Source organism: Molossus molossus, unplaced genomic scaffold, assembly GCF_014108415.1.
Source record: "Molossus molossus isolate mMolMol1 unplaced genomic scaffold, mMolMol1.p scaffold_m16_p_2, whole genome shotgun sequence".
NCBI classification, from domain to species: domain Eukaryota; kingdom Metazoa; phylum Chordata; class Mammalia; order Chiroptera; family Molossidae; genus Molossus; species Molossus molossus.
In genome coordinates this window covers 106,657,318-106,685,244 of record NW_023425355.1, presented here as the reverse complement: position 1 = coordinate 106,685,244, position 27,927 = coordinate 106,657,318, and the positions used below count along the sequence as shown (strand labels likewise).

The window sequence follows — 27,927 nt, the reverse complement described above, 5'->3', positions numbered from 1 at the left end:
AAGTAATAACAAAAATAATTTTATGATTGGGGGTCACCACAACATGAGGAACTGTATTAAAGGTTCACAGCATTAGGAAGGTTGAGAACCACTGCGCTAAGGGCACATACCTCAGTTGCAGATTGTCCCTGGCCCCGGTTGGGGTCGTGAGGGTGGCAACCAGTCGATGTGTCTCTCTAACATCGATGTTTCTCTCTCTCTCTCTCTTCCTCCCTCTCTTCTCTCTGCTCTATCTGATGATAAATGAAAAATGTCCTCGGGTGAGGATAAAAATAAATAAAATTAATAAAATTAAAAAATGTCTGCAGACATTGCCAAATGTACCCTAAGAAGCAAACTCACTCTTGGTTGAGACTACTGCTCTAACGTGAAGGTCAGCTGTTATGTGGAGAGCTCAGGGTCTGTCATCCTGTGGATAGTGTGCTGCCAAATGCATACTGTTGGAAGCACCACAAAGTATGTGTCACATTATCATAGAGTTGTTACCATTTCTGATACCCACAGCCTAAGCAATATCGAAAAGGTGGAGACTGACATGGCCACCACAAACGCAGGAATGAATAGCCAAGACACTTTAAGGGAAGGTAAGACTGTGTCACAACCATCTGTACACAGAGAATGACTACTCCGAGTACCATCACTTCCTGTCTTCATTTAGAACAGTACAAGAAAGAAAAAGCTTCTTTATAGGAGGAGATTGAAGGGAAATCCAGGGGCATACTGCTAGTGTGGGCTATGGTGGAACTGTTTACAAACAGAACAAGCTCCCTTTGACCTCTATCCTCCAACCACATTCCAGCCTCTACAGGCCTATCAGTTCTCCCGTGTCTTTAACTCAGAAGCTGACAGCAGCTGGATTGGTGGAATGACTAATACAAAACTCAGAGGGGAACCCAGAGGCTACCTTTCAGTTTCCCGCCTCAGGCAGTTCAAAGACAAGCTCCCTCTTCCTCAAACACAGAAGGGCCTCTAACAATATCTTTCAAAGAAAAAAAATATTTACATATACATTTTTAAATATTCAGATTGTCAGAAGGGCAAAAATGAAATATCAAGTCTCTCAGTGGTTTTGATAAACATTGCAACTGTATAGAATACATTTTTTCTATTTCTGGATTTATAAACCTTAGTCAGTGGCTCTTAACTCCCTCCTATGAAGGATGACAAATTTGATTCATTTACACTCCTGCCTCTTCCTTTCAATTTTTTTCCTTTCTAATTTTTATTATAATTAATTTTACAGTGCAGATATATAAAATGTGCATTCTTTTTTGTTTTAATTCTCATCCATGGATATTTTTCCATTAATTTTTTTTCAGATAGAGTGGGAGGGAGAGAGAGAGAAACATTGATGCAAGAGAGAAACACTGATTGGTTTCCTTCCGTATGACCCTGCCTGGGGCCAGGGATTGAACCTGCAATCAAGGTATGTGCCCTTGACCAGGAATCAAACTTGAGACTCTTTGTCTGCAGGTCAATTCTCCAATCACTGAGCCAAACTGGCCAGGGCAGCATTCTATTTTGCAACTAATAATTAATCCTCTATGCTTTGTCTATGGATTGAGTCTAAATGTTAAAAACCAATAAGCAGCATTTGTATTAATGTCATTATATTATTATTCACTGCAACCAAGCAGAGTGATTGGAACACTATTAAAGGAAGTGTAATACAATGTCATTTAAACTATGTTAGTCAGAAGAGAACACTTGAGTGTCTTGCTAAATAAAGGATATTCTTTTAGATCTTGATCACTTCTGGATTATAACAAATCACTGCTTCTTGAATGTTGTTTCCTTAGTTGGAATTTGTTTATTTTTGAGCCTTATGTTGTTTTTCCCCCTTTCTTACAGTGTCTGCACAGTGCTAAACTTTCTGAATTCTGGCATGCCTAAAAGCCACCCTCCTTTTTTTGCTCTTTTTCTAAAAATACGTTTTTATTTATTTCAGAGAGAGAAACATTGATCAGCTGCTTCCCACATGACCCCTACCTACTGGGGATTGAGCCCGAAACCCAGGCCTGTGCCCTGGCAAGGAATCGAACCGGTGACTTCTCAGTGCACAGGACAATACTTAACCAACTGGACCACATGGGCCAGGGCTTTTTTTACTCATTTTTGATTAACAGTTTGGGTGAAGAATTCCAGACTCAAAATTTCTCTTTTTATCCTAGAACTCTGATAATGTACCAACATTCAATTTTGTTGTCCCAAATGGTAGGATGTCCATTTTTAAGGCTGAATAATACTCCATTGTATATATACACATTTTCTTTATCCATTCATGCATTGACTGACACTTAGGTTGTTTCCGTATCTTGACTATTGTGAACAATGCTGCTATGAACATGCGAGTAGGGATAACAAAAGCAATTTATCCATTTCTTGTAGGTTGTCTGATTTTTGGTGTATAATTATTTATAGCAGTCTCTTATGACCCCTTGTATTTCTGTGGTATCAGCTGTAATGTCTTCTCTTTCATTTCTGATTTTATGTATTGGAATCCTCTGGGTTTTTTTTTTTTTTTCAGTCCAACTAAAGGTTTTCTAATTTTGTTTATCTTTTCAAAAAAACCAATTCTTAGTATTGTTATTTTCTATTTTTGTCTAGTATGTTTAATTTATTTCTGCTCTAATCTTTATGACCTTCCTTCTGCTAACTTTGGGCTTATTTTGTTCTTTTTCTAGTTCCCTGAAGTATAAAGTTAGGTTGTTTAATTTATATATATGTATACACACACACACACACACACACACACACACATATATATTTTAATCCTCCCTCAAGGATGATTTTATTGATTTTAGAGAGAGGGGAAGGGAGAGAAAGAGAAAGGGAGGGAGAGAGAGAGAGAGAAACATCAATGTGAGAGAGAAACATCAATCGGTTGCCTCCCATATGTGCTCCAACTGCGGATCGAACCTGCAACCTCGGTATGTGCCCAACTGGGAATTAAACCCGCAACCTTTGGTGTATGGGAAGACGCTCCAACCAACTGAGCCACACCAGCCAGGACAAGACCTTTCTTTTTTTCAATGTAGGTATTTAACACTATAAACTTTTTGTTCCCTCTTAAAACTGCTTTTGATGCATCACATAAGTTTTGTTATATTGTGTTTCCCTTTTCATTTGTCTCAAAATATATTTTTTATTTCCCTTTTGATTTCTTTATCAACCCATTGGTTATTAAGGACTGTACTGTTTAATGTCCATCCACTGGTTGTTATGTTCAGGATGTGTTGTTTAATGTACACATATTTGTAAAGTTTTTAGTTTTCCTGCTGTTATTGATTTCTAGTTTCATGCCATTGTAGTTGAAAAAGATACTTGATATGATTTCAATCTTCTTAAATTTTCAAAGACTTGTTTTGTAATATAACACACAGATCTATCCTGGACAATATTCCGTGTGCACTTGGGAAGAATGTACATTTTGCTACTGTTGAATGGAATGTTCTGTGCATGTTAGGTTCATTTGATCTAAAATGTAGTTCAAGTCCAGTGCTTCCTTATTGATTTTCTGTCTGGATAATCTATCCATTGTTGAAAGTGGAGTATTAAATGCTGACAAGAATTAATTTATCACTTTAGTATTTTGTCACTCTCCTTTGAACTCTCTCCCATGTTCTCTACATCCTTTCTAAGCCCAGGGAATAACATGCATTCTGGATTACGATGTACATGAAGTGCATATGGCTTTAAGAAATCCCTGGGGCTCGAGATGTGGAAGTAGGGTACAGACTGACAACCCTCAGAAGAGAGGGTGGTGGGGGGAGAGAAGAGATAAGCCACAGAACTTATATGCATGTACGCATAATCAATGGACATGGACAACAAAGCCGGGTATGGGCTGGGGGGGTTGGGGAGGAGGGTATCAATGGGTAAAAAAAGGAGAAACATCTGTAACAAAAATAAATTAATAAAAATTATTTTAAAAAAAACTCAAATACAAAAAAAAAATTCCTGGGTTTCTATTTCAATTAATAGTAAATAATAGCAAACAGCAATTTAAACCATCCTTTCTACTGTGAACAACTAGAAAAGCTGGGCAAGATAAAACACAACAAACTCTTCTGCTTAATGGCATCAGAAAGCTACCATGGCAGTGAAGAGAGCCAGAATCTGGAGGAGGACACCCAAGAGGTGATCCTGGCACTTGGTAAGCCACGTTTTCCCTAAAGGCACCTCAGCAGCTGAGCAGAGCATCTGGAAGACTCAAAAAGATAGTGAATCTGACAAAAACTGGTGTCCAGGGCCTTCTAAGGAAGACTATGTAAACACCCTGGGCTTTAGGCTGGAACCCTAAAAAAAAAGGGTAAACAGAAAACAGGCTAAACTTCATAGGAACTGAAGTTCTATGCTTCAAATCACCCTTATTCCTGATTGGACTAAAGGGATCTGGAATTACTAGTGCCCTAACCTAGTCACTGACCCAATGTAAGTTAAATTATCTCTGAAAAATGATAACCTCATCTAGAGCACATCAAGTTCCCTGCATACTTTTTCATTTCCTGTATCTGTCACTGAAAAAAAAAACAAAAAAAAAAAACAGATGCACAGAAGAAAAAAAATGAAGCTTCTAAAAGATAACATAGGAAAATGGCTTCATGATTTTGGGGTAGGCAACACTTTATAAAACAGGACACAGAGCCCTGGCCGGTTTGGCTCAGTGGTTGGAGCGTCGGCTTGCAGTACAGAGAGACCCGGGTTCGGTTCCCGCTAAGGGCACGTACCTCGGTTGCAGTTTGTCCCCGGCCCTGGTTGGTCGTGCGGGTGGCAGCCACTCGATGTGTCCCTTCACATCGATGTTTCTCTCTCTCTCTCTTCCTCTCTCTCCCTCCCGCTCTATCTGAACAAAAAAATGTCCTCGGGTGAGGATTAAAAACAAAAAAACAAAAAAACAGGACACAGAGTACTAACCAGAACCAAAAAAAAAAAATCAATGAATTGGATGAAAAAATTTTGTTCATCAAAAGAGTCTATTTAAAAGTGAAAATGCAAGTTACAAGTAGAGAGGTTATTTTTATCATATATAATTAGCAAAATAATAGGTCTAGTGAATAATATGTTTGATATATATAAATGTAGATAATGATCCAGAATATATAAGGAACTCTTAAAAATCAGTAAGAAAAAAGCAGACAACCCAATAGAAAAATGTGCAAGAGACTTGAACAGGTGCATTATGAAAGAACATACCAAGTGGCCAGTAAATCTATGGAAAGGTGCTCAGCCTTATTAGTGATCAGATTAATACAAATTAAAACCATAATGAAATGCCACTGCAAACCCACTAGAATGGCTAAAATTAACAAGACTGCAAACGCCAGTGGTCAGTGAGGATATGAAGCAGCTAGAGCTCTTATACACTAGAAGTGCTTGTGTAAAGTAGTACTACCATTTTGTAAAACTGGCTCCTTCATCTAAATTTGAACCTATGCATGCCCTATGACACAGCAATTTCACTCCTGGGTATATCCCCAACAAAATTATTTATAAACATGAGCCAAAAGGCATGTACAAATATGTTCATAGCAGTATTTTTTAGCAGCTCCAAATTAGAAACAATCTACATGTTCATCAACAATGGATAAATTATGATATATTCATACAATGAAATACTATATAGCAATGAAAACAGATGAACTAGAGATACATGTGACAACATGGATGAATCATACAAATGATGTAAAATCAAATAAACCAGACACTAACATATACATACTCTATAATTCCATTTATGCAAAGTTCAAAAACAGGTAAAACTACTAAGTGTTTCTAGAAGTCAGGAGAGTGGCTACATTTGGGGAAGGGTAATAGGTAGTAATTAGGTTATGGCATGAGGGGACCTGGTAATTTTGTGTTTCTTAAACTGTTTGGAGTTAAATAAGGGTGTTTATTTTGTGATAACTGACTGAGCACTTATGATCTGTGTACTTTTCTATATATCTCATACTTCAATAAAAAATATTAAACATGTCCTGGCCAGTGTTTCTCAGTGGTTAGAGAGTCAGCCCTCAGACCAAAGGGTCACGGGTTTGATTCCTGGTCAAGAGAGAGAGAGAGAGAGAGAGAGAGAGAGAGAGAGAGAGAGAGAGAGAGAGAGAGAAAGGGGGGGAGGGAGAGAGAATGTGTGTGTAAAACATTTTTCAAGTCTCCAAAGACCATATGTAAGCTAGCTACCTATCACTATGTCAACTTAAGAAACCATGAAAGTTTAACTTTTTGGTTTCTAATTTCACCTGGGACCAAATAAATCTAGAACAGAGTCTGCCCTGCATATGGCCCAGTTAAGGCCCGGAACAGACTTGGCCAAAATTGGTTCAGTCACTAGAAATTAGCCTCCCCACATAGATTAACTTCCCAAGCTTCACTTCCCTTTCTGACCACACCAATTCACCTACAAAGGCATATTCCCCTTGTACACAAAGCTCTGAAGCACCACATGATTCTACCAAACTACGAGTCAGCTAACCTAATGATATACAAACATTCCTCTTGGCCAGAGACATGCTCACCAGGACTACCTGCAGCTGAATGATCACTGCATGAGTCCCAAGAGAGGACTGACTACTCTGTAGCAAGCACAAGTCTTTCCTTATTCATCAGAAATCATTCACTGGCAACTCAACAAGAGGATTTCATCATCAATGTTTCAGGGAAACTACTTAAAAGGATACTTGTGATCAAAGCTGTACCACAGCCTGAATAGCCATGCACTCTCCTGCTTTGTCCGGTTTCCTCCAGTAGAATCTGGACCATCCTGGGAACAAATAAGAAGACAGATGCTTAGTTATACAAAGTTACTGAGTTAAGGAGGGAAAGCTTTTTTTAAACCATAAGTTTTAGTTATTTTGAGCTCAGACTCAAATATCTTATGTCACTAAAGCATTAAAGTTATATTGGGATGTAATATTTTTTTCAAAGAAATTGAATAAATACAAAAGGCAGGCAAATGAATCCCCAAAATAAAACAGCTTGGTTATATCTGTGGGTATATCAACTCAAAGTAATACAAAATTTCTTTTGGCATTTTTATTGTAATTTTCCCCAAAGTGCCTTTCAGCAGATTAATTACCCTAAAGTAGTCTAGATCCTAACAGGCTAAAATGGATCTATAGAGAATATTAAAGAAAGCTTCTGTAAAGCCAACTTTCCAGGTCCCCCAAGGCTGGCCTGAGAAAACTGTGCTTGGTTGAGTTTCCTGACAAACCAGTGGAGGGCTCCTGGTGGTCCTGACCCAGGCACCTGCGCTGTGTTCCAGGTGGTGCAGTAACGTGTTGTCCTACCAGCTTTAGGAAGGTGAGGGTGGTGGGCAGGGGAAATAGAGTCAGAACTAGCATCTCTGTTCTTTTATCTACCCTAAAGGAGTAAGTTCCTTTACTACTCCTCTCATGCCTTTTCAACTCAAATATCCTCATCATTTTTTTTTTCTTTCACATAGTGTTATTTTTAATCAATCACATTTTTTATAATTTATTTATTTTGTTACAGATGTTTCTCCTTTTTCCCCCACTGATTCCCCCCTCCCCCTCCCTCCCCACCCTGTCCCTAGCTTTGTTGTCCATGTCCATTGTTCATGCATACATGCATATAAATTCTGTGGTGTATCACTCCCCCCACCCCCTCTTCTGGGGATTGTCAGTCTGTACCCCACTTCCATGTCTCTGGGACTACCCCGTTCCTCAGACTGTCATGTTTATTATATTCCACAAATAAGTGAGATCATATGATACTTGTCTTTCTCTGCTGGGCTTGTTTTGCTTAGGATAATACTCTCCAGGTCCCTCCATGTCGTCTCGAAGGATAAGAGATCTTTCTTTCTTACAGCTGCATAGTACTCCACTGTGTATATGTACCACAGCTTTTTATCCATTTGTCTACTGATGGACATTTGGGCTGTTTCCAGATCTTAGCTATTGTAAATAATGCTGGTACGAACATGGGGGTACATATATTCTTTCTCATTGGTGTTTCAGGTTTCTTAGGGTATATTCCTAGAAGTTAAATCACTGGGTCAAATGGCAGTTCAATTTTTAATTTTTTGAGGTAACACCATATTGTTTTCCATAGTGGCTGCACCAGTCTGCATTCCCACCAGCAGTGTACAAGAGTCCCCTTTTCTCCACACCCTCGCCAACACTTGTTGTTTGATGATTTGTTGATGGCGGCCATTCTGACAGGTGATACCTCATTGTTATTTTAATTTGCATCTCTCTGATGATTAGTGATGTTGAGCATTTCTTCATATGTCTCTTAGCCACTTGTATGTCCTGTTTGGAGAGGTGTCTATTTAGTTCCTCTGCCCATTTTGTAATTGGGTTCTTTGTCTTCCTTTTCTTCAGTTGTATGAGCACTCTATATATATTGGAAATTAACCCCTTATCTGATATATCATTGGCAATTATGCTCTCCCATACAGTGGGTTGCCTTTCCATTTTGATGACTGTATCTTTTGCTGTGCAGAAGGTTTTGAGTTTGATGTAGTCCCGTGTGTTCATTTTCTCCTTTGTTTCTGTTGCCTTAGATGATGTATCAGTGAAAATTCTGCTGCGTATGATGTCTGAAATTTTGTTGCCTACAGTTTCTTCTAGGATTTTTATGGATTCATGAGTCACATTTAAGTCTTTTATCCATTTTGAGTTTATTCTTGTGTAGGGTGTAAGTTGATGGTCTAGTTTCATTTTTTTTGCATGTAGCTGTCCAATTTTCCCAGCACCATTTATTAAAGAGGTTGTCTTTACTCCACTGTATGGTCTTGCCACTTTTGTCAAGTCTCATCATTTAATTTTAAAAATAACTGCCAAAATCAAACATTCATTTCAGTTTTAAGAAGTCTGTTCTATGCAAGTATTATAAGCAGCACAATTACTACTAAAATTGGACTGACTGCAGCACTTTGAGGGCGCTGCTGGGGTTCTATCTTGCTGGATGACAAGATCTGAGAGTACCAACTGCTTGGGAAGCAGAGACATTTTTATTATCCTCTTCTTGATTGTCATATGGAGAGGAAACTACAAGTGAGAGATGATCAGCAATAACCAAATAAAAACTGAGCCACAATTACAAGTAGTTTTAAATCACAGTGGGTGTAAATCCCACCTATAATAGAAATAAAGATTCTAGGACTAGTTAGAGACCTCTGAGAAGCTAAGCATATAGGCAAGTAGAGGGAGGGACATTAGCATGCACTATTTAAATTCCTAAAATTTCCAATGGCAACGATTATTTTAAAAAATGAAGTCCCTGTATTATTTGAAGAATGTTTAATGACAAATAAGGGGTGGGGCAAATTTAGGTTTACAGTTGTTTGTATGGGAAATAATACAATAATTAATAAATAGTAATATAAGAATAAACTCTGTGTTTCGTTTGCTCACAACTGTAAACCTACTTTGCCCCACCCTGTATGGAAATGGCTTAGTTAAATGGGCCTTTTTGTGGATGAGGAAATAAACACCAGAGATTTCAGAGACTAAGCTTATTTTAGATTTTTATAACTTGTGTGGAAAAAAGAGGGCACAGAAATATCTCCACTTGCAATAATAATCATTCATTCAGGTAATTAATTGCTAGCACAATGACAACTCTAGGGAAAGTTCAAAATGCCACACAAATTTGTGGGTAAGTGGTGGATAAACGTTCTGGAAATCAAATATATTTATGGAAAAATTAAATGGTTCCTTATGAAGTGATAGGTTTTACGCTTTCAGTTATAAGTGCCTGTAGAATCTTACCAAAGAGAAATAAACAAGATGATAAAATCATCAGGAAGGATACTCTAAACCATCAGGCACAAGACAAAGCCAGTTTCATCTACTCCTCCTCTAAAACAATAAAAATGACAAACCTGTACTCTGTCATCCTCACTTTTGCAAAACCACAATGCACTGTCATCACCTGGAACACTTAAGTTCTTGCTATCTCATATCAACAAAGATACAGGAAACTTATGTAAGTCCCAAGAGGGACTATTAAAATGAGTAAAGCAAGGGAAACACTTCTTTTTGAAACCCAACTAACAAAAGATCTTCTCAGGCTACAAAGAGTTATAGTCGGCCCTCGTTTATCGCGGTTAATCAGTTCCAGACTCTACCGCAATAAATGAATTTCTGCGAAGTAGGATATTTTATTTATAAATCGAATATTTTCACACTTAGAGCATAGAAAAACCTGTTTGCGACCTTCTAAATATGTTCTTTAACATTATGAGAGCCCTCTAGACATGAAATAACACCCTTTAGTCACCATTACACTCGTATTACCCAATATATTAGAGAAAATAAGACATATTAGACATTACAAATATATTATTATTGTACATTTAATTACACACACACACAGTTCTTACACACAACCACTAACCTATGAAAATAGTGCAACTTGTTCAATGATGAAGCAATGAAGATGAAGAGATGTACTGCACAACAAAGAAGAGCAAGGTTACTGCTCCTCTGAAGGCAGGACCTCAGTAGGAGAGTCTTCAGGTGGTTCAGTATATCTTCAGCAGGTGCATCGTCATCTTCTGCTGAAGGAACACTAGGAGTAGGCAGTGGGTGTCTGGGTGCTTGGCTGAGGAACATCGTGATAGGCATTTGCTGGCGCTGTCTTTTCATATGCGTGAGGAGGCTTTTGTAGGGTTCTATCACTCCATCAAGTGCATTCCAGAACCGCAATGCATACATCATTTGTGGGTTCCATTTGCCAATCATGTCCAGTAGTACCTTAATAGTTCTCACAACTTGTGACAGATGCTCAAGTGCAAGGACAACTTCCTCCTCCTGACCCCTAGGAACCTCTGGCTGCTCTTCCTCCTCCTCACTGGCAGGCTTAGTCATCTCCACCATATCCTCGTCAGTTAAGGGATATGTGTCTCCAGCAGCTCATCCATGTCATCATGGGTCATATCCATGGAACCTTCCCCTCCCAGAATCCAGGCTAGCCTAACTGCCTTATCCACTGCTGAGTTGCTTATATCCTCTGGGGTGAATCCTCTGTAGTCATGGACAATTTCAGGCCACACCTTCTTCCAGCTGGCCCTCATGGTCTCCATCTTTAGGTCATTCAACGTGGCCTGGATGTTCTCCAGACAGGTCACGATGGTATACTGCTGCCAGTACTCCTTCAGCAAGAAGTTCTCCTCAAGGTCCATGCCTTTGACGAGGTGCTGCAGGGTGTTTCGTGTGTAGAGGGGCTTGAACACGCAAATAACGCTTTGATCCATGGGCTGGATCAGCGAAGTGGTGTTGGGAGGAAGGAACTTGATCCGCACACTGTCACTGGATAGGTCTTGCACATGACCTCCAGCACTGTCTATGAGGACAAGGACATTAAACTCAAGTCCCTTCTCCGTGAGATACAGCTTGACTTGGGGGATGAAGCACTCGTGGAACCAGTCCGATGACAGCTGCTTCGTGACCCAGCCTTTGTCATTGTGTATCCAATGCACTGGCAGCAGGTTCTTGTTTTTATTCTTCGGAGCCCTAGGGTTCTTGGCCTTGTAGATAAGGGCAGGCTTGAGCAAAAATCCCTCAGCATTTCCACACACAACAAAAGTCACATGATTCTTATATGCCTTGAAGCCATGAACCTTGGCTTCATCCTTGAAAATGAATGACCGGGAAGGCATTCTTTTCCAGAACAGTCCTATTTCACGCATATTGAACACCTGTTCTGGATGATACTCGCCCTCCTCAAGGATCTTCTGGAACGTGTTGTTCACGTAGTCCTGTGCTGCAGGCTGGTCAGCAGAGGCAGCTTCTCTGTGGAGAATGACACTCTTCAGATGATACCTCTTCTGGAACTTCTCAAACCAACCCTTGCTCACCATGAGATCCATGAATGTTGCAGAAGAGGGTCCTGGTTGAGGTTCATCCACCGTAAAGCACTGATAGAGCTGCCTGCCTTTTCCTGGATGAGCAGCAAATCCAACGGAATGTTTTTCTTATGGCTGTCACTGATCCAAACAGCTAGGGCAGACTCCGTTTTCACTATGAACTTAGTATGACTTGTCACAATGCGCTTTGCCTCACTTGTTGAAAGACTCATTTAAGTCATAATGGCGGGCAACCTCCATGATTTTCATGCCATCTTTGACCATATCCAAGAGTTTCACCTTCTCCTGGATGGTGAGCATCTTCCTCCAGCACTTAGTTTCATTGTCAGAAGGCTTAGAAGCAGTACGGTTAGGAGACATCATGGGGGTTAGATAAAAGTTCTCAGAAATCACAAACACTTACAAGAGCAAAGATGCTTCCAATGCATAGTGATGTAGAAGCATGTATGAGAGAAACGAACTTGCATGAGACTGAGCCAATCAGTGGCCAGGATAGGAAGAGGATAGGATAGCCAATCAGTGAACAGTATGCTCTGATTGGCTTGGTTTCACCACACCTAATTTTCTGGAAAAAAGTTATTGCCCACACACAAGGAGTGATCGAGGGGTTGCACCTGGTGTTGAAGGATTTGTGGGGGTGCTCAAATACATAGGCCTACAGTCCATACGTACAGTAATTTTAATTTTAATTGTAATACAGGGGTATATAATTGACTCAGACAACCGAGCACACGCTGTATAATTTTCACTGTCTCAATCAACTTTTTAATGAATATATTTGAAAAAAAACATGATAGAGTGAAGCAGCGAAAGTCGAAGCACAAAGTGGCAAGGGATGACTGTATGCCTGCCGACAACAAATAAGGTCAAGAGACCTCAGAAATGTAAGAAACTAATAGATAGCTTTGAAGGGTTACATGGGGTAAATTCAGGACAAATTTAAAAGGGCAAAATTGTAACAGGGTTTTTTGTTTTGTTTTTTTTAATCCTCACCCAAGGACATTTTTCCATTTATATTCAGATAGAATGGGCAGGAGGGGGATGGGGAGAGAGGGAGAGAAAAACATCGATGTGAGAGGCATCAACTGATTGCCTCCTGCACAACCCCAACTAGGGCCGAATCACAACCAAGGTGCATGGCCTTGGCCAGAATCAAACCCACGACTCATTGGTCCATAGACCAACGCTCTACCACTGAGCCAAACCAGCCAGGTGTGTAACAGGGGTTTTAAACAACTTCTTATTCCAAGAGATGGTGCCAAAAGCATGATTAGGTACAGGAAGAGCTTAGATAAATCCACATAGAATGGCTTTGGGGAAATCAGGGAGGGTCTATGGAACAGGACTAATTTTGTAAGGAAGACAACAAACTGCTTCACAGCTTGATTTGGGCTGCTATTTATCACAGACAAGCCATGGAGTCCTTCCTGTGGGATCTGAACAGCACAGGGCTGGGCAGGGATCAGTGTGGGTGCAGGCTGATCCCACATTGGGCAGGGCCTCCTTCCTGGCTCCACTTGCAGACTCTTGGGTTTCCATTCAAGTGCTATCCACAGAAAAAGTGAGAACTTGCTCTGTTACTACATCCCTCCTCAAGCACTGCATTCCCACCAGGAGGGCTCATACCCTCATATCTTTAGCTCAGGCTGTTTCTAGAACCTGTAACACCCTGTCATACTCTCAACTTCTCCTGCCCACAACACCTACCTGGCTGTTTCCTATTCATCTTTCAAGTCTGTATACACAAGGTCATCTTCTCCAAGAAATCTTTCAAAGGCAACAGAGTACTCCAAGAGGTGTAGGTGTGAACATCACAGGCTTTCTCAAGAGAATACCTAGTTCCAGATCCTAGCTCTATTCATGACTATGTCATTATAATTGATATATAACATCAGGTAAGTTTAAGGTATACAATGTGTTGATTTCATACATTTATATATTAGAGTATAATAATCACTGCAGTGTTAGCTAACACCTCTATCAACTCAATAATTATCATTTATTTTTGTGGTGAGAACAATTATGATCTAGTCTCTTAGCAGCTTTATAGTCTATAGTACAGCACCGTTGATATTCACTATGTTGTGCATTACATCTCCAGATGTTATTCATCTTTTAGTTACAAGTTTGTACCCTTAAACATCTCCCCAATTCCCCCAGCCCCTGCTAACCACCATTCTAATCTCGGTTCTTATGAGTTACATGAGGAATTTTTTAACTTTTTGACTGACATTATCAATGGAAAAGCCCCTTCAAGAAAATAACCACCTTCTCTGCTTATCACCATTTTTGAGTATATAACAATGAGTATCAATTTCTTCTGCATTCATTAAGCACCGACTGTGTGCCGGCCAGGCCCCATTCTGGGTGCCCTTGAGCACATTTCCAGAGGGGGAGACAGACAGAAATATATATGGTGACAACTGTGATGAAGAAAAAGAAAGCAGATTAAAGAACTGAGGGGCAGCAAAAAGTGCTATCTTCAAAATAACTTTTCTAGATCTAGTAAGTAATGATTTCAGGGTAGAATTGTATTTCATTCCATTCTTATTGTTAACAGATCTTTTTAAGTTAAGGTCATTACAGTAATGAGAACAGCTTATGCTTTTTTTCAGAGATTGAGCAGAATACTGGCCCCTGCAAAGATTTCTACATCCTAATCACTGGAGCCTGTAAGTATGTTATGTTACACGGCAAAACGGGCTTTGCAGATGGACTGAAGGTTTTCCAAGTGGGTACAATGAAATCACATGGGCCCTTTAAGAGTCAGAAAGATGCAGTGGAAGAGGCAGGAGAGATTCAGAGCATGATAGGGACTCTCCACACTGTTGCTGGCTTTAAAGATGGAGGGGACCACGAGCCAGGAAATGTGAGTGCTTCTAGGAGCTGAGCTTGATCCCCAGGCCAATAGTGAGTGAAGAAATGGGCTCTCAGTCCTACAATGGCATGAAACTGAATTCTACCAACAACCTGAATGAGCCTGGAAGTGGCTTCTCCTCCAAAGCCCAACTTTCCGGATAATTTGATTTCAGCTTTGAGAGACCTGCAACAAAGAAACCAGTGGAGCCCACCAGACATCTGACCTACTGGACTGTAAGACTGTATTGTTTTAAGCTGCTAAATTTATGATAATTTATGACAGCAGGAATACAAAACTATTTCAGAGCAAAAGAGTAAATAAATGGTGCAACCAGATTTGGGTCTTTTTCATGTCCCTGGGATGATGGGGCCAAGATTTCTCAAAAGGGAGTAATAAAAGGGTATAAAAACAGGGAATTGAGGTCCACAGTGCCTATTCCAGGGCTTCTCAAATTGTAAAGTGCACATAACCTTCCTGGGAGCCCTGTGAAAATGAAGATTCTGATTAAGTGGGTTGGAGTGGGGCCTGAAAGTCTGCACTTCTATCAAGCCCTAGTCATGCCCAGGCTGCTGGTCCACAGGAACAACTGGGGCAGTGGAAGGTAGTCTAGAGTCCCTAGAGGAAAAACAATGAGGCTTTCCAGAAGTTCACCTCTGCCACTCTCCACCCTTACCCTTCATCACATTGTCATCAAATCCTTAAGGACAAAGATCCACCTGTCCTATTTGCAAATGTATTCTGAGAGCCTGAATGAATGTCTGGAATATAACAGATGCTCAATAAATATTTGTCAAATGAATGAATAACCTAGTATTAATTTTGAATTTTAAGAGAGAAAAAGAGCAGCAGAAAGGAAAACCAGGGGCCCAAGGGAGGCAATTAGAAGAACAAAAAGAAAAGTGTTGTGGGAAGGGGTCAGAAAGTAAGCATTTGAGGAAAGGTATTTCAGCAACTGTTTGAAGATTTAAGTGACTGGGTATCAGACTTCAGCTTGGAGAAAAACTGGAGGAGAACCCTGAGACAAACAAATCCATCTTGCTTAGAAAGTTATATGCCAATGCAACTATGAACAGCTAGTTTTCTGCAGTTTTCACAGTTGTGTGTATGCACACGTACACATGCACGCGCACAGAGAGGGGGAGAGAGAGAGAGAGAGAGAGAGAGCTGATAACACAGAGGTTTTCTTTCCTTCACATTCCACTAATATCCAGCTTCTGACCTTGTCCTGCTGAGATGATAAAGCCAGGATAATTTCAGATTCAATCTCCTAGTTAAGCCTCATCAATGAGTGCTCTTCTGTAAACTTAGGGAAGGAAGTGAATGATGTGTCTGCCTGTCTGGCCAACATAAATCTCAGCTGGGTCTGGCATGAAAAGTCCCTGCTTGAATGGGGTGTGAGGCCACCCCCAAGCCTGGGCAGTTTGCCTCCAGCTGTGCTTGTTTTTGTTTTGGTTGCAAAGTCACCAAGACCTCTGGGAAACAAAGCGACTGAGTTTTTTTTGTTTTGTTTTGCTTTAATGAGTCAAACTTGCCAGGGACATGAAGCTGAAGTCTGTCCACAATATTCTTATGCTTCCCTCACATAAAGCCAAGAAAGTTCTAGCTAACAGCTCCTTTCCTTCGCCCACATGAGCTAATATTCTGTAGCCCTATAGCCATGACTCTGTTTATAACCTTGGGCTTCTAGAACCAGTGAGAAAAATTGTGTTCTATATTAAAAAAAAATGCTTTCCCATCAAATATCACTTTTCTGTTTGTTTTTAGAAAGATCATTTAGAAAATGAGGTAAAGAGAACTGCCCTTTCTTTTCTAACGGAGAACAAACATCTGGACTTTTGCCAACTCTGATTTCAGTTTCATGACAACGTGAGTATGTGATCTGGATTCATTTCAGGGGAAACTGCAAGAACCCAGGGTTTCACCCAAAAATGAGAAGCCCATTTATTTCTCAGTTTTACTGTTTCTCATGACCAGTGAGTACTCCCAGCGCTGCTATTAGTGGCTCACTGTATCAAGGTCATGCCAGGAGGATTTAGACAAATAAGGCCCTTTCTACACAAGGGCATGAGTCACATTTAAGAAGGTATCCTGGGGAACCAAACTTGAAGTTCGTCTTTTTTTTGTCCAGTCTGACAGAAATCTTGAAATACAAAAAGAACTGCCCTGGCCGGTTTGGCTCAGTGGTTAGAGCGTCGGCCTGCGGTCCCGAGAGGCCGGGTTCGGTTCCCGCTAAGGGCATGTACCTCGGTTGCAGTTTGTCCCCGGCCCTGGTTCGGTTGTGCGGGTGGCAACCACTCGATGTGTCCCTTTCACGTCGATGTTTCTCTCTCTTTCTCTCTCCCTCCCACTCTATCTGAACAAAATATCAAAAAAAAAAAAATGTCCTCGGGTGAGGATATATATATATAAAAAAAAAAAAAGAAAGAAATACAAAAAGAACTGATTTTGGGTGACCTCTGCATGACTATGTATGAGACTTGGAAGTAGGGAAGTTAAGGGGAAGCTGTGATACAGGTCCTCGGTAAGGCTGGCCAACTGGATACCACTGGGAGTGCAGTGGAAGTGGCTGTGCCCTTTTACAATTGGTCCAAAGGGCCCTCCAGGAAGCTGTCAGGAACACTGAGTCACTGAGATTACCTATCCAGGAAGGTTTACCCATCTGGGGCAGGGAACACTCTTAGCTGTCACTGCATGGACTAAATGCACTGCAAGAACCCTTAGCACTTAGGACCTACAGCTTTCTCAAATGTTTCCATGGAAAAGTGACAGCAAGTTTGTTACTAAGTCCGGTTACAAGCCCACTGTCTCAATGTGCAGTTCCTATGAGATGTATAATAAGTTCAGCTGCATGAAACCAACCAAATGCTTTCCCATATTTCCTTTTACAGATGCTTGGGTCCAAAGGCAAGAGTAATGGTAAACAACAAAAGGAGTGAGAGGGCTGAACTGTCTAAATGAGATCTCTCTAAACCCTGGCTACCCAGCTGGAATTGGCCTGTTTTTCTTATAAAATTAAATCTAGACTGGCCGTAGGTCTGTGAAGAATACTTTGGAATAGGGCAGTCATATCCTACTAGGGCCATTATTTTCCTTTCAATGAAATAAAGACATCCATCACACTTTTCACCCAGGTTATCTTGGGGTGAATTTCAAAATCTCCCAAACTGTTATACTCTAAATTAATTCCAAGTGCACAGTTCTTGAACCCCGTTTACTAAAGTCCTTAATTAAAGCTAGAGTCAAACAGCAACTCTTCAAAAAGAACTTCTCATTGAAACCACATGTTCCCAACTGGCACAATGGCCAATTCTAATATAATCACAAAGGTCTTCTGGAGCGCTACTGAAGTGGGTACCAAATATCCAATGTAGCTCATTGAAAGCTCTTCCCAAAATGCCCAGAACTTTCTGAGGGCATGGCTTTGTGTCCCTAAAGGGGCATCAACACCAAGAATGCCTTATCAGGCTGTGACCACCCTCAGAGAGAAAGAAATCAGAAAAGCACCCCCGGACCCCCACACAGCACCACATTTTGCAACACTTGTTACATGTGATTTGGTAGATGGAGTCATTTAGAAGATCCCATGGAATCTGAAATATGTAGACTGGATTTAGGATGAAGTACAATGATGAGTTTAATTAAAAGCTGGCTGGGAAAAAAAAAACACTTGACATGGTTTCACAGACAACACATGCATGTGGTCGTAAAGCTTCCTACTGCACTGGTGCTTCATGCCAGCACCTGCCCCTCAAATACCTCTCGAGCTCCCCAGGTGCCAGGCACTATGCTCAGTGCTAGGTATTCAATGCTGATCAAAATTGTTCTTGACTGTCAAGGGAAAATAATATCATTTTGGAAACAAATTTATGCTCTTATCATAAGTCTCCTTTCCTCCACTTGGCCTGCCCAGGAAATGCCAGCTTGAGAAAGAAGCAAAACTTGGAGACAAAAGCATCCTGCCAGTCCCACAACAGAGATGATATGGCAGTATTAAAACATATCTACCACTTTGCTGATACTCTCCCCATCCAGAAGTTATGGTCTCTATCCCCTCCCCTTGAATCTGAGCTGGCCCTAGCAACTGGCTATAACCAATATAAAGTCACAGAAGTGATGCTGTGAAACTTCCAAAGCCAGGAGAAAAGGCCATGTGGCTTCTACCTTGTTTGCTGGGGTACTGCCTTTTGGAACCATAAGCCATCATATAAGGAGTTCAGGGCCCTGGGGTCACATGGAGAAGCCACAATTCAGCATTCTAGTTGTCTGTCCTTGTATGAGTCCTCCAACCCAGGAGCCAGATGTAGGAGCAAATCAGCCTTGTAATGATTCCAGCCCCAGCCTTGCATTACCCCCAGCCTTCTTCATGGAGCAAAGGTAAGCCATCCCTAATAGGCCCTTTCCAAATCCCTGACCTAGACAATCCATAAGTAGAAGAAATTGTTCACTCTCCTATGCTTTGGGCAGTTTATTATGCAGCAATAGTAACCAGTTCACATGGCCATACCAAGGGTCATCAGGATTTTCTGCTGCTGCAGGCACTCTTCCCTGCGCTCACACAAAATGCTGCCATAGAGCTCTTCCACTCACTGCCTCTATAGCCCTCCCCACAACTCTCTCTCTCTCCCTCCCTCCCTCCCTCTCTGCTCTAGGCTTTCACTGCTGCCATTGCCCTGCCCAAGCCTTAACTGTTAGCCTTGCTGTGACCTTCAGCCCATACAGGGGTGAGGGCTGCTGCTCTGCCATTGCTGGGCTAGAGGGAAACTCACAGAGCTTAGACAGTCCCAGGCCCTAGAAGAACAGGAGAGCCTCCAATCACATCCCTTTCCTTCGTCTACCTGGACACCACTGAGAGACTCAGAACCAGTTACAGGGAACCAATCACCAATTTACCCATCCATTCATGGAAGGTAGAGAGTCAGGGACTTAAACACTCTTTCTGGCCAGCCCATCCCCTTAATATGCTGTGTATGAACACTGTCTCTGGGGTCAAATCCTGGCTCCATCACTTTCTAATTATCTGGCCTTATATAACTATCTGAAACTCTCAAACTTCAATTTCTAATCTGTAAAATGGGATAACAGTACCTACCTCATGAGGTTCTTGTCAAGATCATGAAGGAATTCACATAAAGTACTTAGCGTGTAGTAAATGCTAAATAAATTTTAACTATTTTTAATAATGTCTTCCCTGGGAAGAAGCGTGTCTTGTGACTTACCCCCTGTAAGACTTGAAAGCTGTCATTGTTGGGTGGTGGGTCTTGATCTGGGTCAACACCAACTCTATAAGTTGCCAGAGAGAAAGACAAGGAGAAAAACAGAGTATTAGCTTGGACCATGGCAGCCATTCTGGCTGAAAGTTGGCAAGAAGCTGACCAGCTTCCCGAAGCAGAAGGAATGATTAGCTAAAAGAAGAGAAAGACTGTCATGCAAAAGTCAAGAGAAAGAGGTTACATACTACATCAGATCCCAGGAGGTAGGAGGGGCAGTAAATCCTATGTGTTTAAACCCTGAGCAAGGCCTCTGAGGAACAGCACCAACTGGCAACTGTCGATCTGCCTTCCTGTACCAGACTGTCCGTTATAAAAATGTGGGTCCCACTGCACCAGGCCTTTTCCTCTCCACTGCTTCTCACTTCTGCCCTCCCCCGTTTTATTTCCCTAACCTTTTGTTATGAAACTTTTCATATATCCAAGGAAGTGTTGAAAGAATTTATAGTGAACACCCATATACCCACCACCTAGATTCTACCATTAACATTTTGCTGTACTTTCTTTATTATATCTGTATCCATCTTTCTATCACCCATCTTATTTTTCGGATGAATTCAAATAAAGTTGCAGGCATTAGTACACTTCCTCTAAATACTTCAGTATGCATATCTCTAACTTTTTATCCTGTTGCCACCACATCCTCCAGTGGCAGAGATGACCTCAGAATTCACACATCTGAGATCAACAACTGAAGACAGAAAGCAAAAGCAAAGTGGCAAAATCCACTTATAACAAATTCCATAAAGCACTTTCTTGGCTTAGTAACATGCCAATTGTTGTCCTATACATCTGTTAATGCTTTATCCCTGTGCCTTCCTGATTCTGACAAAGATGACATGGATAACATGGAGCAATGATGGAGAAAACAAAGATGCCAGGAAAGTTCTCTATCTTCCCTCACTCCCTCTAGTATCACAAAGAACATATTGTATTAGAAAAGGTAAACAGAACACAACTTTCAGCAGGTCTAATTTGAGCTTGAAGAGAGGTGCTGAATGGACGTGACCAGAGGTGTTATCTGCAGTCCAGTACCAGGATGCTGACCCCAATGAGCAGGCTAGCAAACGCACAAAGCCTTGTGTGTGCATGCCTTGCTTTTCCTCCTCTCCTTCCCTCTTCCCAACCTGTGCTGTCCAGGATATTTCTTCAGAAAAGATACTAATGTAAAAGGGGAATAGAAAACAACAGATGCTCCCTACCTTCAAAACCAACCTTTACTTTCTTATTCCAGGCTTGTCAAGCACTAACCCAAGGTGCATGCCCCTGGACATGTGGGGGATACAGAAGGAAAGGGAACAGTTACCCAATATTTTGCTGAAGGCAAAGCTTAAACCCACAAGATGAATTCATGTATCCAGCAAATATTTATTAAGTGCTTGCTATGCCAGGCACTGTTCTGAGCACTTAGTTAAAACCCATAGTGTACCTAGTGCCAGAATTCCTCCCAATGGGCCTGACATTTGATGGAAACTTTGTAGTAAATGGACTTTACTGTCTGTCTATAAGCTGCTTCTAGGCAGGAGTTTGTGAGGGCTAAATACTTGTCCTCACAACTGGACATTATCCAGGGATTTTTAAGCAACAAACTTCACAGAGATTTTTTTTAACATGAAATCCACCTAATTTACAGGTCCCAGGACAGAGCATCAGTTCACCCAGAGTGTCTAACGTACCAAAGGAGAGGTCACAAATTGATTTTCTAGCTGTTGATCCTGAACCCTCACCTGTTCTGAGTTTCTTAATGTATACTACACAGAAAAAAACTCCTCTATATGACGGTTTTGTCAGCATTTGTAAAATTAACATCTAGGAATCCAGTATTAGGCCTTGTTCTGTGGATTCTATAGCAGTATAAAGTAACTTCATGACAGACTAATTGACTCAGATGGGCTCCGGGTGCAGACTTAGAGAGGTAGAGTGCCAGTTACACCAGTGTCTCCCAGACAGCACACTGGAACACCAGGTGACCAGACAGCCCTCAGCCTAACCACAGAGCAGCTATTGTAGGGCAGCAGCAACAATATTATGTCATCCAAAGGGCATGAAGTACAGTATGTCCAAAAGTATGGCAGTTCAGATCTGGCACTAATAATCTCTCCTTTCTGTACCATGAATTTTGAAACAGGTGTATTAGCCTTTGTGCGTGGCTTTCATGCTAGTAGACATAAAACCAATGGACTTCGTAAGCCTAGGTGAAATAGGAAGCCTATGGGTAGGAGAAAAGGCTAAAGTGTGTCTGTATTGTAATGAAGAAAATAAAGTCAAATACAACAAAAGCAGCCAAATAAAATTTAGCCCCATCTATTCTTTTAACTAATCTCTACTAGGAGAAAAAAAGATTGTTGAACAAGAATTAAAATAAATTCTGTTTAACAAGAATTGCTTATAAAGACTAGGTTTAGACTACTTTCACTCAAATCCTGGCAATGTTAGTGGAACTCATCTAGTCACCATGGGCCCATGTGGCCAGGCCAGAATCAAAACAATAAAGCATGAAACAATGGAATAGTTTGATAAAGTCACGAAATTAAGGTCACCCTAATCTCAACCCAAACTTGGGACGTTTGACATTTTGTTTGGGGAAACTTAAGAGTGATTCTAGATCTACACTGTCCAACAGAATTTTCTGCAATGATGACAGTGTTCTAGATCTATGCTGTCCAATGTGGTAGCCACTTGCCACACGTGGCCATCGAGCATCAGATATGTGGCTAAGATGACAAAGAAACTGCATTTTAAATTTTATTTAGTTTTAATTAATTAAAAATTAAATTTAAATAGCCACATGTTGCTAGAGGCTACCAAACTGGAAAGTGAAGGTTCTATAAAGTACTAATTCCAGCCACATCTCTCTAGCATCACATTTTCCTCAACTAAAAATGTGGCAGCTGTCTCCTACCTTTTGCCTTCCCAATGATAATACCCAAGATGTCTGCTGAGATCCTGCAGAGACACAGCCCCAAGTGCCACAAATATGAAGTAAACCTTTCCTTGAACTGATTACTGAGACAATGGAAAGATTCCTCACTTCATTAGTATATAAATTTAAAAAAACCCTGAAAGCTCTTCTTTACAGATAAATGTCATCATATAAACATGAAAGGAATGACAGAATTAGAAAAATCACCATTTTCCACTCCTAGTGTAATAACTGTTTCAAGCAGGGGTCATCAGTGGATGATTTACCAGTGGATAAAGGTTGTTGGGAATCTGGCTATTCATATGATATCACAGGATCACTCTAAGATTACTTTTTAGTTACAAAGGGAAATGGTAATGTTACAGTGGAGACACCTGGGTTCTAAAGTGATCAAATTTAGCATCACTAATAAAGGTCAGCCTGGCAATATGCATCACATGATAAGATGCAACAAGAAATGTTTGATATCACTTTTACAGGGTGTTTTGTTTTGTTTGCAAAAGTAATTATCTATCTCTAGACATGAGAAAAACAAATCAGAAAAATTCAAATTGTGGGACATTCTGCAAGACAATTGTCCTGGAAACTTAAGAGAAAAAAACCCTCAATATTGGAAGAGACAAAAAGGAGGGCAGGGAGCGGGGTAAGGATTATTCTAGACTAAAAGAGATTAAAGAGATGTGACAACCAAAGTAAACTTTGAATCCTGGATCGTGTGTGTGTATGTGTGTGTGTGTGTGTGTAAAATTCATACTTCTTTTTCCCAGGTGCAATAAAGGTACTATGATCGTGTAGTATGATACTGGATTCCTACAAGATACATGCTAAAAAGTATTTAAGGTGTAGAAAGTCATGACATCTGCAATGTACTATGAAGTATTCTGAAATGGTTGAGAGAGAGCAAGACAGTGTGAAAATGAGCAAAAAATATATGATAAAATGTGCCCTGGCTGGTTTTGTTCAGTGGTTAGAGTGTCAGCCCGCAGACCAAGGAATTGCGGGTTTGATTCCGGTCAAGGGCACATACCTCAGTTGTGCTTCGATCCCTGGCCCTGGTTGGGGTTGTGTGGGAGGCAAACAATCAATGTGTCTCTCTCACATCAATGTTTCTCTCTCTCTTGCACATGCTCTTTCTCTCTCTCTTTCTCTCCCTCCCACTCTATCTCTCTCCCCCATTCCTTCCTCCATTCCTTCCTCTCCCTCTGTTTCATCCTCCTTCCTTCCCTCCCTCACACTATATCTGAAGATAAATGGAAAAATATCCTCGGGTAAGAATTTAAAAAATATATATGATAATATGTTAACAATTGACATATCCATGTTAGAACTTGGGTATTCAGTGTTCCATTTTTTCAATCATCTTAATAGATTTAAATTTTAGTCATAATTTAAAAAGAAGAATTTTTAATTATATCCTTGGTGAAAATGAAAGAAGAATATATAATTATATCCTTGGTGAAAATGTTTCAAAAACACATCAGTATATTTTCTTGTCTCCCCAATCTACTAATATTGATGATATAGGATCTTGTATTATTTCAGGATCTAAAACCCACGAATTGTGAATTTTCATGGATATGGATGCTATAACAGGTAAATATAGGTAATAGGTAAATAGTTAGATATAGATTCTAGCAATTACATGGTTTTCACTTCCAGATAAATCCTGGAATATTTTTTTGAGATTCTCCTAAAAGTGAAGGGTAAGGAGAAAAATGCTAGTTAATTAAAACATAGTTAATCAAATTCCAACAAATCCACCCATCTTCTGATCTCATTGTACCCATCCCCAGGAAATCCTCAGTTCTAAGGACAGTCCTCCCCTGTGCCCCCTTTCCTTCCTTTTCTCTCTCAAGGCCATGGAAGTTCTGACCCTTGCTGTAGCCACTTGCTATCAACTGCCTGTCTGAGATACACTCTAAACTCCTGACAACATGGAGCCTAAAAGCACCTCCTGGGCCCTCCCACAGGCAGAAGAACATGGGAGGGCCCCTTGAAGTGCCTTGGAGGCCCCTGCTACTGGTGTAAGTGCTGATGGGAGATTTCTGAAGAAGGAAACAAAGACCTGCTTCCCAGATTGCTACTGCTTTTGAAATAACAAGAAAACAGACCAGGGGCCGTGAGATTCAAATGGTGTTCTGTGATTTATTTCCCTGTTGAAGGCTGTTTTTTTTTAGGACAATTTAATAATTACTTTTCTAGCAGGGCTGAGAGCCCCTTGGACTAATCCCTAGGGATGACTCTGAATGACTACAAGGCGTCTCATCTTTGGGGCAGAGCTGAAAACCAACCTGGTCTCTGGAGACAGGAGGTTAAGCAATGGGCCAGGGTGCTTGGTGGTGTTCTGGGGAGCAAGAAAGACCAGGTACAGTATTTTAAGTACAATGCTTCAGGGGACTTGGGAGTTCCCTGACTTTCTGAAATTCCTAGTTTCAGGCAAATGTCCACAATACATATTTTCTCTTCTGACCCACTGTAATGCTTTTAATCTATGACACTAAAAATCTGGAACTTTGTGTGCTGTTTTATTATATCATATTTTCACATTCCCCTGATACATCAGGGTTGAGCTCATCAGAGCACATACAACAGTCTTTTCTTCTGGAATAAACTGAATTATCCTTATTTTAATTCAGAATGAGACAAATATGGAAATCCCACACCAAATGAGAAAATAAAGCTATTAAGTGGATGTGTTCATTCTGGAATGATTAAATTCAAAAAATGAATAATTTCCCTTCTGCTATAATATGTACATTCTGATTAACTGCCATAAAAAATGCTGTAAAATTTCAGAAATTTTAGAACTTCTAAAATTTAGAAGTTCAGAACTATCTACTTTAATGAATAGGGTTTTGTGTGTTTTTTATTTGAATGGCTGAGATCCTAAATAATCTGAGGGACATTAGACATTCACCTTCATACAAAACCTTGAATAACAGAACAGAATCTGAATTCTCTCATGTCCCAAGTGTAATAATTTGCACTTTGCCTGAAGGACCTTCCTTCTTGAAGGTGGAATATTTCAGAGATGGTTTCCTCTGCAACTTATTCAGTATCGAAAGTCAGATCTCCAGCCCTGGCCGGTTTGGCTCAGTGGTTAGAGCGTCCACCTGCGGTCCGGAGAGGCCCGGGTTTGGTTCCCGCTAAGGGCATGTACCTCGGTTGCAGTTTGTCCCCGGCCCTGGTTGGTCGTGCGGGTGGCAGCCATTCGATGTGTCCCTTTCACATCGATGTTTCCCTCTCTCTCTCTTCCTCTCTCTCCCTCCCACTCTGTCTGTACAAAAAATGGAAAAATATCCTCGGATGAGGATTAAAAAAAAAAAAAAAAGAAAGTCAGATCTCCAAAAATAACGTGTGTGTGTGTGTGTGTGTGTGTGTGTGTGTGTGTGTGTGTTTTAAACAGTAGAAAAAAGTTCAAATCAAGGAAACTTAAATGTGTCAATTAATTGTATGTGTGTCATTACAGTATACATCTGGGGCCTTGTGATATCTCAAGATCCATGCACCATGACAGCTATAGCTACTTTCATCACTGTGCTCAAAGAGTGAAATACTTTCACAATACCAAGAACAGAGTTCAAGCCCATTTTGCATTTGAATTATCGACCAGCACCCAAAATCAGATCAGGAAGAAAGCATGCTGGTTAAAGACACAGAAAGGAAAGAACATTAAAGTCTTTATTCTGATTGCCCGACATCACCACCCTTAAGCATAATCAAGTAAAAAACTTGGATGCACACAGAGAAACAAATTGCCTTAGAAGAGCCTTTAATTATCTTATGGGTTAAAAACACCTATTTTTGTGTATCTTCTGATTTACCATGATAAAGTATCACTACACAAAAACATACTTAAAAAACTAAAACGGTACTTAATCAAGATGGTGTGAGCCATACCTCAGCCATGGCTGAAATATAAAATTCTAGTTCTCTTTATGATTTAAAAGCCTTGTTTATCAGCAAATAAGCAGAATTTTGTGGGGAAAGTATTTGTGGCTCTTATCATTAAGTTCAATTGTACAAGGAAACACTCACCAGCACTGTTCAAAATGCAGGATAAGGAGGCACAATCTCAGGAACACTATACATCAACCAGCCCAGAGAAAGAGTGGAAAAATGATTAGACTTGACCTGACCTCTTGCTAAAAGGGGCAGAGAGGTTGGCACACACAGGAAGAAAGAAAGGGACAAACAGCATCTCATGTTAGAAAGAGGAGAAAAGACAGGCCCAGTTAATTTGTTTCTGAGGATGCCCTTGTATCACCTGAAGTACTGCCAGCGGTGTTCATTCTGGTCCTCTTCGAAGGGTTCCTCGATGCCAACTCTGGGCAGCAGAAGAAGGGAACGTAAGTGTGACAGAGACAATAGGGGAACCAGGAGCTCTGGGCACGTGATCTGGACAACGTCCATCAAAGAATAGACTGTCTCACTTTAAACATAAATCCATACCCTCTCTTAAACTATTCCTATTCTCTAAAATCTAGAGAGGCAGAGAGGCTGCTAAATTTACTTTTAAAGCAATAATGTTAGGAGCCAAGTCAAATGAGGATCAATTAGGAATGAAGATAAGTCTCTCAAAATATAATGAAATGAAATCAGAGGAATAAATGCAACTCATAGGAAATGAATTTATACAATATTTTCAGGAATTCATTTGTTTCATAAATCAAGCCACCATTCATACAAAAATAGAAAACAAAGTTGTTACTAAACACATATTTGAAATGTTTACACATATTTGACAGAAAGAACAAAAAGCACTGTATTACTGAAAACAGCAACAATACTTAAGAAGACAAAGATGGCCTGTTGTTCTAGACAAGGGTATCATAATGTCCACGTGTTCAACCTGAAGGTCAAGAACCGAACTTCTGCTATTCTCTTTACCTTATGACCTTAGGGTTGACACAGTCCATTTTTACCTTCCTTAATAATTGCTGGGTTATTCAGAGTGCTTTTGAACTTCACCATTATATGAAGAGCAGAGTTTTGAAGACTTGACACTATTGATATTTTGAGTGCTGGCCTCTACCCACATGAT

General features: G+C 40.5%; 1 protein-coding gene across 2 annotated transcripts in view; it reads right to left on the bottom strand.

Moving 5' to 3' along the window:
• Window positions 1-27,927, bottom strand: part of SLC9A7 (solute carrier family 9 member A7) — a 188,760-nt gene that overhangs the window by 6,524 nt on the left and 154,309 nt on the right. Inside the window, exons 13-15 of one of the 2 annotated variants that reach the window (XM_036270616.1) lie at window positions 27,151-27,210; window positions 19,910-19,973; window positions 6,678-6,760 (exon numbers count right to left, since the gene is read on the bottom strand). In XM_036270616.1, coding sequence (XP_036126509.1) covers window positions 6,678-6,760; window positions 19,910-19,973; window positions 27,151-27,210 — 207 coding nt within the window. The remainder of the gene's footprint in view (window positions 1-6,677; window positions 6,761-19,909; window positions 19,974-27,150; window positions 27,211-27,927) is intronic. The other variant, XM_036270617.1, reaches the window with a different exon arrangement.